This window comes from Amphiura filiformis, chromosome 11 (assembly GCF_039555335.1).
Source record: "Amphiura filiformis chromosome 11, Afil_fr2py, whole genome shotgun sequence".
NCBI lineage: Eukaryota > Metazoa > Echinodermata > Ophiuroidea > Amphilepidida > Amphiuridae > Amphiura > Amphiura filiformis.
Window position 1 is genome coordinate 11,733,172 of NC_092638.1, and position 21,627 is coordinate 11,754,798.

The 21,627-nt window shown below is 36.4% G+C and overlaps 2 protein-coding genes across 3 annotated transcripts in view; one reads left to right on the forward strand and one right to left on the reverse strand.

Moving 5' to 3' along the window:
• The window catches only part of LOC140164357 (monocarboxylate transporter 12-like), a 272,528-nt gene that overhangs the window by 67,556 nt on the left and 183,345 nt on the right, over window positions 1-21,627 (forward strand). The window lies entirely within an intron of this gene.
• Window positions 1-21,627, reverse strand: part of LOC140164352 (WD repeat-containing protein WRAP73-like) — a 36,887-nt gene that overhangs the window by 5,220 nt on the left and 10,040 nt on the right. Inside the window, exons 3-12 of the mRNA XM_072187624.1 lie at window positions 15,261-15,356; window positions 14,617-14,673; window positions 12,696-12,885; window positions 11,745-11,848; window positions 8,031-8,117; window positions 6,838-6,972; window positions 6,093-6,170; window positions 2,845-2,950; window positions 1,553-1,678; window positions 525-608 (exon numbers count right to left, since the gene is read on the reverse strand). Of these exons, the coding sequence (XP_072043725.1) occupies window positions 525-608; window positions 1,553-1,678; window positions 2,845-2,950; window positions 6,093-6,170; window positions 6,838-6,972; window positions 8,031-8,117; window positions 11,745-11,848; window positions 12,696-12,885; window positions 14,617-14,673; window positions 15,261-15,335 (1,042 nt within the window). The 5' untranslated portion in view covers window positions 15,336-15,356. The remainder of the gene's footprint in view (window positions 1-524; window positions 609-1,552; window positions 1,679-2,844; window positions 2,951-6,092; window positions 6,171-6,837; window positions 6,973-8,030; window positions 8,118-11,744; window positions 11,849-12,695; window positions 12,886-14,616; window positions 14,674-15,260; window positions 15,357-21,627) is intronic.

A 21,627-nucleotide genomic window follows, 5' to 3' on the forward strand; every position in this document is an offset into this window, starting at 1 on the left:
AGAAATACAATCTACAGAAGACACCATAAATACCATCTACTGAAGATAACATAAATACTATCTGCTATTAAAGTTAGCATAAATACTATCTACTGAAGATAGCAAAAATACCATCTACTGAACACAATAGAAATACTATCTACCAAAGAAAACCGTTATACTATCTACTGAAGATAACAAAAATATCTATTAAAGAAAACATAAATACTACATGTTTCTACTAAAGATAACAGTCATACTATCTACTGAAGATAACAGAAATACTATCTACTGAAGATAACATAAATACATCTGCTGAAGATAACAAGAAATACAATCTACTGAAGATAGCAGTTTTACTATCTACTGAAGATAACAGAAATACTTGCTATTTTTATAACTGCTTGCCAGTAGCAATAAAGTGTGACATACATGTATGCACACATTTTTTATAAAGTACTTAAGCACTATTCAAAGTTATTTATGAACTACCTTAATAATAATAGATCCAAAATGATGAATGATGCAAATGAATGATGACTTACTTTTGATGTTTCCTACTTGTAATAACAACACAGCTTGGCTCAGCTTCTGTACATCCCATATCCATAAGGCATTTGGCATATTATCTGTTCAATAATAATAATTCATTGAGATTTCACTTTACATAACTACATAACAACACATCATACCTGATCCATACTAGAATAATTATGTTCTTCATAATTAAAGGTTTGTAAATACAAATAAGGTTATGAATATTCATAAATGGTGCAATTAACATAACATCAGTTATTGCCTGTAAGTGGCAGAGTGGATTAATAATTTTGCTTTCGCCCGGAGAGCCAGATGGAGAACCCAACATCAACATCTTTTGAATCCACATATTTTTATATGAGCTAAGATTACAAAAGGATTAGCAAGCTAATAGCCTAGCACCACTTCAAGAGTAGATATGTGACATGATTAAGGGGAATGAGTCACATGTCGACCCTACTAGTCGAAAATTAGTTTTGCATATTTTTCTAAAGAGGACATTTAAGAGCTTTCAGAAAGTAAAACCCATTTTGATATGACTTTCCTTTGTTAAGTTATGTCAATTTATCAATCACTGAAAACAATAGAAAACAAAAGAATTTTAACACTTTCATTGCCAAAATCAACATTTGCGACATCCGACTCATTTCCCTTGATCGTGTCACATATAAAGATCCAGTTTAGTGGTAAGAATTTGTAATCTAACCAGGATTAAGCTAAGGATTAGCCTAACCAGGATAAGTTTTTGTGGCAGAGACCCACACTTTGTAAAACTCCTACACAACTAAACTCCTCATCTATTCCTCACCATTTTTGAAACCACATTATCTTTTGTATGAGCTGTATACGATTACAAAAGCAATAGAATCATAAGCATGCTAATAGCCTAGCATCTACTTCAAGAATATCCATGTAAGGATCTGATTTAGTGGACAGGTATAAATTGTACTAAAACTGATTTCTGGATTAGCCTAACCAAGATAAGTCTTTGATGTAGTGACCCAAACACCTACATAACTACTTATCTATTACTCACCATTTTTTGATACCATATATCTATTATCAGGACTAAAAGACAACAAGCTAATACCAACTCTAGGATTAGCTTTGTCAGGATCAGGCTTGGTGGTGGGAATCTGTACTGTACCATCTACTACTTCATCTGAAATGACATGCGAAAAAGGTAAATGGATTCAGTATAAAAGATATTAGACTGGTATTCCCTTCATTTAGAGAATAAAAGATAGGATTTTGATAGGACAAAATCCTATCTTTTATTCTCATTCTTATTCAGTTTTAATGTAATTTTTGCGAGAAAAACTGCCTTTTTTCAGAAAAAAATAAAGTTACTTTTGTGAGGACATCCCCATTGTTTTAAATGAACGAAACCATCACGAACATCTAAGCCGCCGAATCGCGTTCTTAGTTCTCGCATGTGTATTACGCGAATGCATTATCACGCGATCATTGAGGAGCAACAAGCGTGCCGCCCGTTGCGATGGCGTGCGCTCTGACTAATATCACTATCAACTATTGTGAGATATTATACACCAGAAAACCAATCAAATTACGTGAATTCTTTAGAAGACACACCCATTGAATAAGAATATTGAAGAGTTAGACAGGAATTATATTATATAGCTTACGGAATAAAGCTGTCTACTCCCTCAATGAAGTCTTAACAATAAGCCAATTATGTGTATGCATACATGAAGAATAGACCTCAGTTGGTCCCGGCACCTGCCGGTTACTCAGAGTTAACCTACATGTAGTATCAAGACAGGGATTATATAGCTTACAGAATAAAGCTGTCTACTCCCTCAATGAAGTCTTAACAATAAGCCAATTATGTGTATGCATACCATGCTTACATCCACTTTAGACCCAAATTGTAATACAAAGACAATTGTAATATATTATCTCAGTTAGCAATTATATGTCACCAGCAAAACCATTAAGACCCACAACCACCCTCCCTTTAGGTACAAAATCATTTCACATGTTTTTTTGGTTTTTTCAAAAGGGGGTCTCATGTGATGGTCGCCTGTACAGGTACCTCTTGCAAGGCCTTTGCAAGTTTGCTTGATCTAAAAAAAAGGAGCATTTTTACTCTGAAACTGGGCTTTACATAAGTGCGGGGAGGGGTAACTATGTTTCTGTTTTTGAATACTACAAAGTACATAAACATTGTGCTTTGACAGGAAAAAAAAATGCATATCGCATAGCTCATTTTCTAAAAAAAAGAAAAAGAAGAAGCATAGCACTTGCTTTTTTACCAAATGTGTCCGACACAAACTTTCTTTTTTTATTTGCCTAATTGATACTTACACTTGCTCTGTATGGTAAACATCAACTTGCTAGCAGTTGGTGGCCATGGGGCGTCTGCATCATGCCCTAGTAGCTGAGGTTTCTGTTCAATTTCCTTGTATATAACCTTTAGGTTGAAGAAAGATGTGGTATTAGATTAAATGGTCTATTCCAGTTAAAATCCATACACTCCCTGTGGAAGACATGACCTTATTCTCCCACACAGGGATGTAGATTTCAAATGGAGTCACCCATTCAGGTTACCCCATTTGAAATTCACACTCCATGGGGGAAGATTAAGGTCATGTCTTTCATAGGTCATGTATGGATTATCAACAGAAGAGCCCAATGTGTCACAAAGAGTAGTCAAATGCGCTACATTTTACGAGGACTCCATCAAAGTTTTGATACTGCATAAACAGTACTGAACCTGAATGGCAGGAACAAAATAGCACACATAGGTACATCATGTCAATAGACCTTATCGAATACTACGTCACTCATGCGAAATAAAACTCTGTCCACCAAGAGGCCTCCTAGGGGCAATTTGCATGATAAGGTATGAGGGGTTGTGGAATTGAACTAGAGGTCTGTCCCTCCGACATTTAGAACTGTCCACCAAAATGGCTGCCATTTCAATTGTTATACCGTTCAGGTTGGTTTATTCGTTAGAGTCTATAATACTGCTGTACTCTGTAATTTTCTATTCTTCAGGGGTGTTTCAATAAAAATTTCTTTAGACAGATTGTCAAAAACATGGCTTAAACACTACTCCCCTTTTCACAAGCTGCACCAATGCAAAAATTAAAAACTAAAGAACTGCCACTTTTTTTTCCTTCAATTTCATCACATTTGCTGCAATTAGAACATAGCACACGACTCAACTGTGTGTTGGCTCCTTCACACAGGTTTGTGCAGTGTCACCCAATGTAAATAGTGCATTATTTTGTGTTTGTGCATTCTGTTATCCCATCACTTTGCTGTAGTTGTCTTGAGCCAAGCGACCATTAAGTCACCAATAATCAGTTGCCCAAAAGAGAGAAAATATTGAATTTTAGAATCATCCTTTACTAAGGATATTTATTTATGCTAAACAAACTTTCTTTGACAATCTCCTTGACAATGATTCTCCTAGCAAACAGTTTTGGAGTTATTGCAAGTCCAGGTCAGGTAAATCTCCAATTCCTGATAGTGTTCACCATAACGGCACTTCTGGTACCACTTCGGCTGAGATTGCCAATATTTTTTGTAATTTCTTTTCCGAATGTTTCTGACATTCCATCTCTCCATTATGACATTTCTTCCTTTATCTCTCTTTGCAGTTGTTCCAGCGATGACATCCACCCCTTATTCTCCAAGCTTAACAACAACTCAGCCGCTGGGATTGATGGAATCACAAGCCTCATGTTGAAACACACTGTGGTTACTGTCTCGCCTATTCTTTCTGATATTTTCAACTTGAGTCTCATTGAGTCTCATAACTGGCCGTATTCCTGATGCATGGAAACTGTCTCGAGTGATCCCTGTTTTCAAGTCTGGGGATCCTCACGCTGCCTCTAACTACAGACCTATCTCTTTGCAACCAATTTGCAGTAAGCTTCTGGAAAAGTTTATTCATAGTAAAGTTTTGCAGCATCTCATCAACAATAATATTCTCACAAACAGACCGTTTGGTTTCTTACCCAAGTCTTTCACCACGGATGCACTCTCAACTGCTCTCTATGAATGGTACAATCACCTTGAGGATCGCAAAAGCATCGCCATGGCTCTTTTTGACCTATCCAAAGCCTTTGACCACGTCCCCCACAGCTCTCTGCTCCATAAACTCAGAGCTGTTGGTATTTCCGGTCCACTCCTCTCTTGGTTCAGGTCTTACCTGTCCAACAGGTCCCAGTTGGTTGCTATCCGTGGTGTGGACTCACAATCTGTTCCTGTGCTTTCTGGAGTTCCCAGGGCTCTGTCCTGGGCACCTTTGTTTCCAATGGACATTTTATAGTGAAATGTCATTGTACAAGGAATACATAAAAAAAAATTCCACATAGCCCCCGAATAAAAAGTATTTAATTATCTTTGTAATCACTCAAAAAGCATTTGGTGTGATTTTTACATCTGGACTAGAGGCTATTACATTTTTATGTGCCTTTTTATTTTACACGTAAAGCCTATGGGGATGACGATTAGAAATGGACGGCAATATTGAAAACCCTCATTTTGGGCCATTTTAGACACTAAAATGCCCATAAAAAAAGAATAGCCTCTAGTTTGGATGTAAAATTCACACACAATGCTACCTGAGTGAGTACAAACATAATTAAATACATTTCATTCGGGGGCTATATCAAACACAAAAAATGTCCTATACCCTAATGGTTATGGAACAAAGGTGTGGGGCCTCTGTTGTTTCTCGTCTATGTTAATGCTTCTTCCTTTTCTTTAAACAGTTCTCTTGTTCTTTATGCAGACGATACTACTCTCTTCAAGCCTATCTCTGCTCCTGATGACTTGGTTGATTTCCAATCCGACATTGATTCCATCCATTCTTAGTTCTCCCTTAATCACCTTTCTGTCAATTCCTCCAAAACAAAAGTCATGGTCATTTCCACTAAGAATGACCCTTTTCCGGATCTCAATCTCACTCTTAACAGCCTGCCTATTGAACGTGTGTCATCTGCGAAATTTCTTGGTGTCTGGCTATCTGACAAGCTTTCCTGGAATCTTCACATCGATAACATATGCAGAAAAGCTCGCAAAATCATCGGCTTCATTCATAGATCTTTCCAATCAGCCCCCTTCAGCACCCGTCGTTCTTTGTACTTGGCCTTGGTTCGCCCCATTCTGGAGTATGGTTGTACTACTTGGCATCCTCTGAACATAACCCTTACCAACCGGCTTGAGTCTACCCAAAGATTCGCCTGTCGTGTCATTCTTCAGTCTTGGAATCTCTCCCATGAGGACCTTCTATTGGATTCCGACCTGCCTCTTCTTAGTAAGCGTTGTGATGTTGCTTCTCTGTGTCACTTATTTAAAATCTTTGTTCTTCAAATGTTATAAATAAATAAGTGACAGCACACATATTTAGCTACTATTACTAAGAAGTCTGAAAATCCCAATGTTCCTAATATAAGTGTCTTGGGTTCATACACCACAGAAATGTAAATTTTTTTCCCTGCTGAACCAAAAAACATTTTTGTGAAGGGCCGTTCTTTCCCTGCTTTCCCCTTGGTTACCCCCATGGGGTTGCGGATACAGATCCAGATAGGAATACCTACCGCTGAGCTGCTGTCTAATGATGATGGATGAGGATGCTCTACTACTGTCTTCCATGTTACATGGTTTAGAACTCGCACCTAGGAAAATCAAAAATCAAATCATATTTTGTCATGTGTGTGCAATGCAGACAATCCAGACTCCATAAAGCCATGTCCTAAATGTAATGCTATGGGGAATCTGCTGTACTGGATTATCAAGTGTGGGGAACAAAATTGTTGGATCAAATCCAAGACTGTATGTAGTAGGTACAATGAAGTATAAAAGCACCTTTACCATTCTTGCATTCTGATGAAAGAACAGTGTACCTCAACCACTATGGGCACAATGATGTTCATTATCCATGCAAAATATGCATGTCTATGTAATATGGATATTTAAAAAAACTACAGTTACATCTTCTTTGAATATTTTCAGGAAACAAAGTTAAAAGAACAATAACAAAGTTCCTCTTGGGGTATTATGAAAATGACTGCCATTTGCCTCACTAACCAGCACAGAGAACAGTGCGCTTTTTGTTAAAAGTTTGCTATAGTCCATATGGCTTTCTCAAGACAGTAGCGTCTGCGTGTGTTACACACGCAATCAAAGGCAGTGCATTTGAGGAGCGCAATGCATTGTGAAGCGACCGCACCCTACAGATGCACCGCTTTGATCGCGCAGTATCAAACACACACGGATGCTACCCTCTCAAGGAACTCAAATGGACTATACACAATATTGAGATATTAAACCTATGTGACTTACCTTTTGATCGAAGCTACCAATGGCTAGAAACTGACTGCTTGGAGACCACGCCAGTGACTTGATACCTAGGGCGTAGTCATAAGCTTTGAATGTGGCTAGACATCGACCATCTACTGAATACAGCAATAAATTATACTGTAATGAGAAAATATCACAGAAAAAGTTACCCAGAAGTTTAAGGAATCGAATAACAATGTTTGTTCAGTATTAATTTTTTGTGGGACTTGAGAGCACATCAGATACACCAAATTGCATTCTGAATACAAGGAATGTCCTGATATCAAATAATTTTGATTTTTTTTGGTTGAAATTTGCAATATATACAAATTTTACGGCAAATTAATTAAAATTGTTTATATTTTTTATATTTAACATTCCTTGTATTCAGAATGCAATATAATGTGTCTGATGTGCTCTCATGTCCCACAAAAAATACTGTGCAAATGTTGCTATCCGATCCCTTAAGGCTGCATCAGAGTTACATTACGTACTGCATTCATGAATGCATGCTCCGAACAAGAACAAGATGTACATGCCCAACACCAGGGGCCCAACATGGATGTATGCGACTCATAACCGGCTGTGCAAGCAAATAGGTCATGTAGTTGAATAAGATCTCGTATACACACTAATCTTTGACATAATGCAGGCAAGTAATTCTGTACAATTATGATACTGGATTTAGGTCCAGATTAATTTAAGTAAAATAATTCAGGCATAAATGATCACAAATCCATGACATGTTTTCTGTGTGTACAGATATGCTGAGATTGTTTAGAGGTTAATGACTTTGGAACCGAGGAATATCCCGAGGGGCACAGCCCCGAGGGATATTCCGAGATATACCTCTAATATTGAGTCCCAATAGCTACGTCTAATAGCTACGTCACAAGACGTGGTCATTATACTTTTTCAATGACCTGCATTTGCATCTGTGTATTTAAAAGTTATTATCTGTGATTGGATCGCACTTGCTGCGTATATTGATGAGGTTATGAATGTTCTTTGTGCGTCCGATTGGACATACAAATCAGCAATGAACCCTGACGAAACCAAAATAAAGCAATCATCCTCACACAATAGAAGATGGCATCCAATCACAGGCAAGTGTATGATGATATGTGATACATCGCTACATGCTTAAAGCCAATGAAACATGATATTGGTAGTGACATATTTATGTATATACTTACCTCTAATATTGAGTCCCAAACACATAACACTCTGCTGTCTGGAGACCATTCTAATCCTGCTAGATCTCTTGTATTGGTATCAAAATGCTGAAATTAAGACACACACATGGTATTCTTTAAAAAAACATAAAAGAACAATTTGTTAACCTGTTTTGGCTAAAGAATGAAAGACAATGTATCTTCCTTACACCAATTTGTAAAGACCTTTCACACTGCAGAATTTGGCCTAGTTTATGGCGTAATAATGAAGTTGGGTTCTGATTGGCTATTTGAATCACATCATCATCACATCAACACCTCATCCGCCAATCAGTATGCGATCAATGCGAAAACTACTTTTCACTATCAAATGACTACTGTACAATAATTATACTATTTTACAAAGACTTTCGCACTGGCCAACCGATCACGTTAAAATAACTACAATCAACGAAAAAAGTCCTTGGAACGCTTGGCACACTCTGTCGTAATTCCGTGCAGAATTTCTTATGTTCATGGAAATGACCTATATTGTGTTTGGGAAGAAACATGACATCTACAACAATGATTTACCCTTCCCTCTCCCCATCAAGCAATGTTGGAACACATTGGGGAACCGCTGAAGACATTGGCATTTCTCAACATTGCGGGGAGAGGGGTGACAGTTTTCCGTTATTTACATAAGCGTTCCAAGACTTTTTTCGTTGATTGGCTCTACCGACTGCAAAATATTTCATCTAAATTTCGTTTGTGTCTCATAACTCAAAAGCGGAATGTCGTATGAACTTCAAATTGCACACGATTTGAGAGTGGATTATATGCTTTGTAATCATAATAAAATTGTTGCTAAAGAATTTGGTTTATTTAGGGAGTGGTCATTGGAAACACCCCCTATGCTAAATTACTCACGTTTCTCAATTATGGCTCTAAAATGCTCTAAAATGTCGTTTTTGTCCATAACTCAAAAACAGAATGTTGTATGACTTTCATATTGCACCAGATTTGAGAGTAGATAATATCCTTTTGAATCATAATAAAATTGTTGATAAAAATGTTGGGTTATTTAGGGAGTGGTCACTGAAAACACCTCCTATGCTAAATTACACAAGTTTAAGTAATTATGCCCTCTACTGTAGTCAAATTTCGTTTTTGTCTCAGTAACTCAAAAACACTACAAATACATTTTTTACAATATCACAATGTTTTGCAGCATGTTTCCAAAATATTTTCAATGTTATTAAAACTTAAAACATTTTGTACCCTTTATGATATAACCCAACATGTAAATATTTTCTCTAAAACTTGTGTTTGCTGAGTATAGGCATATAAATGTCTTCTGGAAAACTTGTGTATGCTGAGTAGAGGCATATCCTAGCGAATCAGAAAGATTATGATGTAACAATTTGAAACAACTCATTTCTGAATATTATTTATATTAAAACACGCTTTTGCGATGAGAAAAAACAAGAAAAAAACAAAAACAATTTAATATACTTTACAAAAAAGACCACCACTGGGACTCGAACCATTCACATCGGTCAATAGTCAACAGGTTATCATTCTGAGGACTAATCCACTACACCACGCTGCCATTTCGCAATCAAGTAACAAGTTTTGTTCTTTTTATAGTAGTCAGGTATCGGGAAAGTGTAACTTGTATAGAGTACTTGCACGAAAGGTCATGAGTTCAGATCATCCTCCAGACACGCTCCATAAGATATGCTAATGCATGGAGTACAAAGAATTACTTTGATCAAAACCAGTTAAACAGGTGATTGGTATTGTACTCCGTGCATTTGCATGACCTCTGGAGCGTGTCTTTAGATGGTTTGAACTTTATGATCTTCCATGCAAGCACCCTATAGTAGAAACGGCAAAATGTATCAGTTTACCATAATGACAAAATGGTCCAAAATCGACATTTTATGTTCTTAGGCCGCATCTCACGAAGCGTCCCGTTCGGTTTACATTTGCTATACCAATTGAAAATGTTTTATTGCAAAAGGAATGAAACATTCGTTTCATATATGAAATTTGTTAACAGTTAAATTTACCAATTTAAATTGAAATAAATACGCATAAACAACTCATTTCTGAATATTATTTATATTAAAATACGCTTTTGCGATGAGAAAAAAAAACAAGAAAAGAAAACAAGAAAACAACAATTGAATATACTTTTAAAAAGGACCACCAATGGGACTCGAACCACATCGGTCAATAGTCAAAAGGTTATCAGTCTGAGGACTAATCCGCTACACCACGCTGCCATTTTCACAATCGAAAGTAACAAGTTTTGTTCTTTTATAGTAGTCAGTTATGGGAAAGTGTAAAACTTGTATAGTAGAAATGGCAAGATGTTATCACTTTACCATAAACAAAATGGTATAGCAAATGTAACATTTTATGTTTTTGACGCATCTCATGAGATGCGTCACGTTCAAAAAACATTTGCTATACCAATTGAGAATGTTTTTTAATGGTAAAGAATGACACACTTTGATTTCATATATGAAATTTGTTAACACTTTACCATTTTGACTATTATAAAAGAACATATATACTTGTTAATTGCTTGTGCAATGCATTAAAAATGTCTCAATAACAAATTCATATGAGTGGATTAGTTCCGCACTGTTAACCAATTTGCTATTGACTGATGTGCATGGTTCGAGTCCCAATGGTGGTCTATATTTTTCTTTAAGTGTATCAAATTGTTGTTTCTTTTTTATTTTATTTTTTCTCATCGCAAAAGCGTATTTTGTTATAAATAATATTCAGAAATGAGTTGTTTCAAATTGTTACATCATAATCTTTCTGATTCGCTCGGATGTGCCTATACTCAGCAAACACAAGTTTTAGAGAAAACATAAATTTTATACGTTAGGTTATATGATAAAGGGTACAAAACGTTTTAAAAGGATATTATCTACTCTCTAATCGTGTGCAATATGAAGCTCATACAACATTCTGTTTTTGAGTTATGGACAAAAAAACGACATTTTAGAGCAGTTTAGAGCCATAATTATGAAACGTGTGTAATTTAGCATATGGGGTGTTTTCAGTGACCACTCCTTAACTAAACCAAATTCTTTATCAACAATTTTATTATGATTGCAAAGCATATAATCCCCTCTCAAGTCGTGTGCAATATGAAGCTCATACAACATTCTGTTTTTGAGTTATGGACAAAACGACATTTTAGAGCAGTTTAGAGCCATAATTGTGAAACGTGTGTAATTTAGCATATGGGGTGTTTCCAATGACCACTCCCTAAATAAACCAAATTCTTTATCAACAATTTTATTATGATTGCAAAGTATATAATCCACTCTCAAATCGTGTGAAATTTGAAGCTCATACGACATTCCGTTTTTGAGTTATGAGACAAAACGAAATTTAGATGAAATATTTTGCATTCGGTAGAGACAATCAACGAAAAAAGTCCTTGGGAACGCTTTGGCACACTCTGTCGTAATTCCGTGCAGAATTTCTTATGTTCATGGAAATGACCTATATTGTGTTTGGGAAGAAACATGACATCTACAACAATGATTTACCCTGCCCCTCGCCCCATCAAGCAATGTTGGAACACATTGGGGAACCGCTGAAGACATTGGCATTTCTCAACATTGCACGGGGGAGAGGGGGTGACAGTTTTCCGTTATTTACACGCAAGCGTTCCAAGACTTTTTTCGTTGATTGTAGGTCATTTAGCTTCAGTTTATGTTATACCTTTACTAGTTGCCATGTGTTGCATGCAAATACACTGATGAAATCTTTACAATCTCTCCTCTCTGCTAATGCCAGATACTTGCCATCCTTGGTAAAGTGCATAGCTGCAAGAAAAGAAAATATTTAAAAAACTGTACTCAAAACCTCTTTACCAAACAAATAAAAACTTATAGATCTCACAACTCACATCACTGCCATCAGCATGGGTTGCTAAGTATAGTATTTATGATTATTAACAATAGACATCGCATAGCTATACTCCAACTATGATTTCAATTCATCATTTGTGATACCTATAATGTGCATAGCGAGTTATAAATGGTCCCAACTTTTTTTTTTACTGAGTGCCTATAGCACTTGTTCTTTTTTTCCCAGTCAAGATCTGGTGCCCTTCTACTTCAAACTTTTTACCAAACAGGGGTGTGATTCAAAGCTGTGAAATATCCTGAAAGTAGTAGAAAATCCTGAAAAACAGCATGAAATTGGGCTAAAATACCCCAAAACAGGCTGAAAATCATTACAAAAAATCCTGAAATCAGGAAAAATCTTGAAGAATCACACCCCTGACCAAATGAATCTTGGCTTTAGTGGACAACTGGACATGTGTTCAACTGTTCATAGTCTTTCTACATCCCCAACTGAGTCATTAGATATGTGGGAAAAACTGTTTGGGTATTCCTTGCGTACCTTTAATTTGTGGCAGAAAGACATGCTAAACTGTTTGGGTATTCCTTGAGTACCTTTACTTTGTGGCAGAAAGACATGCTAAACTGTTTGGGTATTCCTTGAGTACCTTTAATTTGTGGAAGAAAAACATGCATTATATGTCTTTTTAAAGGTACTCAAGGAATACCCAAACAGTTTTTCCCACCAAATACAAACAATTTGTATTTTGTATTTCAATTCACTGGGGCTACAAATCAGGCCAGTAATTATGTTGAATAATCCTACCTTGTTTTGCTTCTTTAGGATACTTGATATAAGACACAGATTTAGTGACTAGTGACCACACAGTAATACGAAGATGGAATTCAGCTGTGGTGAGTATATGTCGTCCATCAGGACTCCATCTAGCAGAAATAAGCCCAGCTGACCCTTCATCTATTTTACATGTCCATTCTGGTTGTTCCAGTGACCAGACCTGTAAGTAACAAGACACAGATTAGTGACTAGTGACCACACAGTAATACAAAGATGGAATTCAGCTTTCTTTAGGGGGTACTTGCCCCCTTGGATCTGCCCCTGGACTCCATTGTATTCATATCCTCAAATGCTGAATTCAACTCGAACTGTTTTTTTCCCGTGTTTAAAAACTAAAATAGAGCAGCTTTGAATAAATTGGGTGGCATACCAGGCAATATTGTAACATTATCCCCGAATTACCAACAACCAAATAACAACCAAACTGCCTCAGTTTATTATTACTGGGCCTGAAGCATGCAAAAATTTGTGGTTTTAAAGCTAAAATTGGTCAAAATACTTTTTTATTAAGGGGGTCGATCTTTTGTGCATAATTATAGAGGGCCAGGGGATTCACGCTATCATTAAAAAAATTATTTGAAGAAGTCAAAGAGCCCTAGGAATAAAAACTGTAGTGTAATTCACGCCAGATACTATTTCTTTATACGACAAAAATTTATTTTTGTAATCGATCAAAAAACAAACGTTTTATATCAATTTTAAATTTAGCTTGAATCTGTAAATATGGTACCTCTCGCCCTTTTTTAGGTCACGGCTATTTTTACCATTATGCAGCGAACCATTGCTGAAGCTATTTCACATACATGTACAAAACATTCTAGAGAAAGAATGAGGACATATGGTGTTGAAATATCTTTTGTTGATTTCGAATGATAATGTCATGAAGTCGTAAATTTTAAGGTCAAATTCCTAAAACCAAAACAAAACATTGCGACGCAGATAATTCCTGACTTACGCAATTTCATCATCACATCAGTGTCTTTATTATTTGTTTGAAACCTTTCCCAAACGTTCGTGCTATTTATGCATAAAACGGCTAATCTATCTTTACAAAACACATCTTTTTTAGTAAACAAAAGGCTAAAGATGGCATTATGAGATTTATCTTTTATCATTACACTCATCCGCTCATCTGCCACGGTGGCCGAGTGGTAAAGCGCTAGACGCGTGAATCGAAGAAAGTTTAGAATCGCTGGTTCGAGTCCCAACGAAGCCTGTGGAAACTTTTTTTTTTTTCTTCAAAATTCATGATCGCATTCGAAATGAGTCACTTGTCGGTAAATCATGGATCGTATCCTTAAGTTTACTAAGTTATTTTGGCCTAAAATTGGCCAAAAGGAATCGAAGGTGCACATCACAAGTTTTGTCAATTTTGTCCCAGAATTTCCAGCCAAGGGGGCAACTTTCCTCCTTAACTCCTCCTAATAGAGGCTGTCTTCATCAATTTGGGCAATTCTTTTTGATGTTGTTTACCTTTCTCCTTGAATTGGACGTGTGACTCTTTGAGGACACCCTGTCAGTCCGAACCACTGTCAATCCGAACCTCTGTCTGAAAACTTAATGGTTTTCGGAATGACGGGGGTTCAGATTGACGGTGTTCGGAGAGAAGGGAAGACCCGGCACTTTTGGTTTGAAAAGCTGTTTTGTTTTCAGTTAAGTATTTATAATCAAAACTAAAATTTTGCAAAATGACTGACATACCCTTTTGAAATATCATTAATGACCAGGGACAGGCGATTTGCGCGGAAAAAATAGCAAATTGCGCAGAACTTCTTTTTCAGTGCAAATTATGTATCCCTGCCCATACATGTAGGAAAAAAATAGCCAATTGCGCGGAATTGCACGGAAAAAAAAATTGCGCGCAAATCGCCTGTCCCTGTTAATGACTCACCTGCACTATACCTCTTTTATACATGCTGCATAAAATGAACATAGAATCCGATGACCACTGTAAAACAAACAAACAACAAGGAAATCAATTTAGTATAATTAATCTGTTTTCATCCATCTTCTTGGGCTCATGGTAAAGGTGTAAAACAGGTGTAGTCCCAGTGTACTGTAAACCCACTTAACCTATGGATTTAAATCTGTGATAATCACAGAAGTGATTTTTGAATCTTGTCAAGGGGTCTCCTAAACTTCATTATGCAAAACAAATGTTTGATTCTTGCAATGTGCAACAAAATTGGGATCCTGAAACTTTACTTTGCCCATCCTCATTGTAAACGGAAGCTCAAGTGCACTGTTCGATTGAAACTTCCATGTATGATACAAATCAGGTTAGTGTACATTGTATACAGCGTACACGATGTTTGTACTTAAATATTTACATTTCTGTAAGTTCCACTCCTTATGATAATTTTGACATGTACAATGTACAATTATATTGAGGACTCATGAATATTTGTTTTATAGCCCATCTGTGACAACTGATTGAATTACGAATTGATGAGGACAAATTATATAAACATGTCATTTTCAAGATCAGGTGAATCTGGCTACACACCATGTCAATTAATTAAAATATTACCATACCTCAATGGACTGGACTGTGTCAAGACATGTATACAGTTGAAGTATCTGCAGTGTACGGACATCACGAACAACCATCCGGTAATGAGCACAGCTTGCCTACAGAGAGATCAAATAATATAAATCAGTACCAATGATTAATTATGGTATGCGCTTAATGTCAGACAAGCAGACGGTTCTCGAGCACGGTTGGCGATTTAAATCGCGATTTAAATCAAATGATTTTAAAAAAAAAAAATTACTGATTTAAATCAACTTGTACAATTTTTACAATTTTTGATAAATTTAAGTTAATTTCTTCCTTGAATTGACTGTTTTACTTCATTTGTAATGCTTCTAAACCTTTTGGGTACAATTAAATACCTCTATGATGTCATTTTATCTATTGCTAAAAAAAATCATTTTCAAGGTGCAGAATTCAACAGGTTTTTTCCCATGATTTTTACCAAATTTTTTCTGTGAAATTTTCACATCTGAAAATGCGTTTTGACTTTTTGTAAATACATGATAGGATTGTGCATATGTCTAGTATTCCACTGGTCTCTTTTGACTTTATCATGGGATATAGCAGTTCTTGGAATTAAAAAAATCAAAAAAATCGATCTAAATTAAATAAATCAAAAAAATTGCCAACCCTGTAATCTCGAGGTTTTCAAGGCCCAGGTTTCTGTCCCATTCGCTTGGTCGAGCTGATGTCACAAAGGGAAATAGCCTTGTAAAACCAGTGTGCGCAATACTAGGCATGTGCAGTTCCCCTTTCTCGAGCTGGTTGCTATGCGCGCGCTTGTGCAAAGGGGATGAAGGGGACAATGTTCCCGGATGTCCGACCGATTGAATATAGCATTAGCAGGATGGAAAAAACTTAAAGGTCCACCACCACATCTGGAATAATGAACTACCTAATTGAGTTATGTGGCCCAGGGGGTGTCAGTCCAGACACCACCTAAGTCCAGACATGTATACTTGTATACATGAGTGTGATCTATAAGGACAAGGTCGCCTACCAACTGGCCAGTTGACCAAGCCAACGATTGTGGGCCTTTAAGGGATCTGGAATGAGCCTTTTGAGCGTTTCGACAGCATTTTTTGTGGGACACGAGAGCACATCAGACATGTATATCGAATTGAATTCATAATACATGTACGAAGAATGTCTTTCTGATATCAAATATCATATATCATGATATAACAGTCCATGAAGTAAATTTCATAAATCGAAATTTTCTTAAAGTGTATGTAGCTGGGAGGAAAAGCCGACGATCAATTGAAAATTTTGACCTTTCATATTGAAGATATGGATTTTTTTCCCAAAAAGACCTAATTTAAAAAAAAATCCATATCTTCAATACAAACTTGAGCAAAATTTTCAATTGATCGTCGGCTTTTCATCCCACCTAAATTTATAAATCATCAGCTTTATAAAGTTTACTTCGAGTACTGTTAAATATAAAAAATATCCATTTTAAAATCATTTGCCATAAAATGTGTATTACATTGCGAATTTCAAAAAATCAAAATTATTTGATATCAGAACTTCAGAAGACATTCTTCTTATTCAGAATGCAATTCGATATGTCTGCCCACAATAAATACTGTCCAAACGTTCATACCCCATCCCTTAAGTAGTGCTCTATACAGTTCAACTTTGGTTGAGTGGCAAATATCCTTTGACACTCCAAATTGGATGCAGTCTTTGAACAGCACCTACGCCGGTGATCTAGCGCTTTACCAATTCTGTGTTTGACACCCTCCTTGCGTGTTCCTAGACCTAGTCTAGATATTGTCAGGCCTTGAAATAAGAAAAATCCCGTTGAAATTTCAAGGGTCCTCAACAATTTTCAAGGGTCCGACTCCAGACCCTTTTTGAAATTTCAAGGGCCCTCACTAATTTTCAAGGGTCCGACTATTAATAATATTATGAAGTATTAAATGTTGGTGTAGACTATAGAAAAAATAACTAGCAATACCTCCTGCTTGTGCACGAACATCATAGCAGTCACAAGTCACAGTATGTCGTTGACGACAATAAGACAACAACGATCATGGTACATGCATGTAGATTGTAGAAAATTGAAAACCTGGGTTGAAAACTTGATGGGAAACTAAAATGAAAGTGTCTCAGGGAGCTGGACGTATTAGGGCTCATATTGACATTCCCTTACACAGGAAGGTGTGCGCCATCCTGCAGCTTTCCTGTGCTAGCCTTTGCTAGCTGCTCTTTGCTTGGTTCAATTTTTACGGGTCACGTGGACCCGTACCGTAGGAAATTTGCGGGTCCGCGCCTACTTTCACGGCTATTTGACGCAAGGACGTGCCTTATTTCAAACGCTGGATATTGCACTTAGACAATTTCGGCGGTGGAGTTTTGAATATCGTGTGCTGAGAAGCGACTGTTTTTATTCGTTTTGATGGTCAATACACTGTTGTACAGAACTATCTCATTTTGGAAAATGGATCTCATTTTGAAAATCATCTCAAATTGGATAGAATTGAGATGCAATTTGAGAATGAATTTGAGTACCAATATGAGATCCATAATCACCCAATTGGTGCTTAGTACAAAATGTTTGTCATCTCATGGTCAAAGAAGTTGGATGGGGATCACCAAAATTGTATTTTGTTAGAGCAAGGCCAAATGCTCCAATTTAAGTAGCATAGGAATTTAGTGCTTATATTACAAGTTACAGATCATGTTTCTCTGCCAAGAAGACAAGGTCAATACCAGTGCATGTACATGTGTTATTGATACTACACTAATGTATAATCCCACATTATCAGGGTTTTTTTTCTTCAGTTTTCTCTATGATGATTTATTTACAAAACTCTTTTTAATTTTATTTAATTTTTTTTACAAATACTAGTACGTAGCAAACAACCAGAAATGAACTATTCTGTTGGATATTCCTTTGTTAGTAATTAAGTTTGCTATTTTACTATACTCTAGTTTTGTGCAAATGATTTTTGGCATTAGGCCTACCTGTTTTTTATTTCCCACTTAAAAGTACCAGGCATATTTTTCACTCAATGTTGGTGCTCAACAAATTAAATGAAACCACTTCTCTGTAGGAACGTGCGCATCAAATTTATCACATTCTCAGCTAACACTTCTGAAACATTGAAAATTGCATTCTCTATTTTTTTTCCTACAAACTTGATTAAGATTTGTTCAATTCCCTCCCTCTCAAACTTAACTGGAGAAAAGCTGAAAAATCTTTTGAAGTTACTATTTTATAGTGTACTACAAATGCATTCAACATCAGAGGGTTGACCTTATATGAGGACACAGAACAAGAGACATGAATTGGTTGTTTACAAAAGACCATGAACAGCAATTAAACCTAATATACTTGACCATGACAAGTCCAGACACTGGGTACATCTGGTTCCATGTACCATACTTCACCAACTGCAACTATAATAGTTAGCACCCAATAAAACTAATTGGGTGGATTATATCTCAATTTGACATTCAAATTGGATCTCATATTGGATCTCAAATTGCTTCTCAATTCTATTCAATTTGAGATGATTCCAAAATGAGATCCATTTTCCAAAATGAGATACTTTTGAATAGCAGTGATATAAGTTTGTTTTAAATAAAACCATGTGATTCATGCTTGATAATTATAAGGCATAGGGCCTACATTGTACTGTTATGCAGGGGTAGCGTTAACCCCCGATCAGGGATAAATGACCCTCTAAATTAAAAAAATATCAATTTTTCACCCTCTATATTGGGAATATGTGCAAGCTCAGGGGTGAACTCTGACCCTCTACTTTTGGACCTTATTCCTTACCCCTGACTACACTGCAAAATATTTTTCCCCCCGAGAAAACAACCCCCGACTTTCTAAAAAAGTTGTTTATTCGCGGTGCCCCACTATACGCCACTATGGAATACAGCCTAGCATCCCGCCTAGCATCCTCTTTTATGACATTTTTCAGTAGATATAGCAAAAATAGCTTATTCCCAAAATTTCAGTTGATTCCGATTTTGCGCTTGCGAGTTATGCATGATGTACATGTATTATACTGCTCCATAGGAGGCCACTGCACTGTTGTATAAATTTCGTTCTGGTATACAAAATGTACCAGAACGAAATTCAAATGTGACAATATTTTTGCTAACGAATTAATCTACAAGAAATTTTTGGTACATAAACATTATGTGGCTAGAGGTTTCCGGTTATTCGAGAACTCGTCTCTAGCTTTGAATTTGCACATGAGAGTTACGCATTCAGAGTATGTTGCTATCGTTTTTCGGTCAGACAGCGGTGCAATTTTTCGAACCGGAGGTTGTTTATTCTGTTAATGTTGAAATTTGGATGAAAGTTATTTTGATGAGTCAATTGTATCTTTTGCGCAAGATTTGCCTATTTTAGAAAGTCTAAAATTTTGCTGTAAAGTGTAATTTTTAGCAACAACCAGTAGTGATCCGCTGTGTTTACTTTTGTCAGTGAACTTCCATTGCTTTACACGGTGTCATGCTTTGACAGCGAATCCGACTAGATTTAGAATGCAATGGTCTCTAGCAGTGTTTACTCAGAGGCTGTGTGTCTCATTTTTGGCCCAGTGAAAATTATTTTTGGCGCACACAAATTTGCAATGCTGTATTACAATTAGTCAATTTGGGGAATTACTGAGCCAAAATTTGGGCAATTTGGGAAGATAATGTCTCATTTGGCGCACCCAATTTCTAAAGAGAGTAAACACTGGTCTCTAGCCTACAAATGTGAAGCTATCGATGAGCAAATTCTTGGCTAGATCTTAAAATCTGAACTTTTTGAGAAAAGTGGGTGGGGGGATGAGGCTGTGGATCACGAAATGCCCTTTTAATATTGATGTTGAGCTGGATTTCTTGTCTACTAATGACTTCTGTTTATAACTAAACTACTTCTAGGTATGCTGCCTAGGTGAATTCAAATTTGCCATCAAACTGCATCATTTTACATATGGGCAATTCCACGGTAACTCGTGCTACACTTTATGGCGTCCTTTTACATACTTTGTGCTCCAGCTTTTAAATTGATTTGATTGGAATCTGTATTTTGTGTATTTTAATACTCAACATTCAAGGCTAGATCCTCATAGTATTGCTAATTCAGGATATCAACTTTTGTATGTATGGGACAGCTGTAAAATCGGTAACTCGTACTACGAGCAGAGGACATGCTTAAAAATCACTCATTTTTATTTTGATGGTGTGCTAAAACAAAAAACACTAAAGCCTTATTGATTATATGATAAGTAATTGCTATAATAAGGTTTGTTTTGGTATACCTTAAAAAGTTGTGCCCCTCATAGTTTTACATTGATTGGCAAAAACATGGTAACTCGTACTACGGTAACTCGTGCTACAGTTTGTCCGCCATATATAAAATGGTATTGTTCATCTAAATGTCAATTTTTTTGATAACAATTCCTCAACAACTGGTGTAATGATCAAATAACTCAATCTATGTACAAATAACCCCCCAAATAACCCATCTATGTACAAATAACACTATTCAGTGTATGTACCAGCATACAATGTACCACACACATTACATTCAAACATCCCAGCCTTACATACGCCTTGCTAGATCCTGTTTGGATATTTTATTCTAGGGCTTAAATTTAAACAGTTAAATTGAACAATCAACAATTGATAAAACTTTTACTTCCATGTTATTTGACTCTAAATTCCCTCACAAAACTTGTAATGTTCATGGTTATTTGCTCTGTAAGTGTTTTAAAAATTTCTTTCTGAGTTATAGAATGTTTGGTCATCTTTTGGTTGAGACCATTTCCTGCTTGGAGCAAATACTCTAGTTTGCCCGATTTCAATCACTGCACTAAGCTGGAAAATGAGCCTCATAACACTCAACAACAAACCAATTTCCAATACAAATCTCAGAACTATACAAATCTCAGTATCAACAATGTCACTGTGGCTGTTAATCTCAGGATTTCCAGTATCTATTTTGTTTGTTTGTTTTATTTCTTCTTTTGCCTCGGTTACTCATTCAGTGGATGTTTTAAGGTATCCTCTGTTCTTCCATGAGGTCCATATTAATTGATTGGTTCTTAGGCTAGATCCTACAATGTAGGGGGTGGAGGGCTAAAAATTTTGGTTGCATCATTTTGACCAGGTATTATTAGTGGGATATATGCTAAATAGCATGTTTTTTTTAGAGAGACTGTACAATGTAAAGTCTTTGAGCTTTTTTAAAAAAAAGGACTTTATTGGTGTGTGCAAAAATTTGGTATAAATAAATTTACACTATTTTGGCACATGATCGGGGTGGAAACTGGCTCCTTGAATCTTATCTCTATCTTTGCCTTCCATATTTTTACTTTAATTTTCCTGCGACAGGAGGTCACTTTTCTC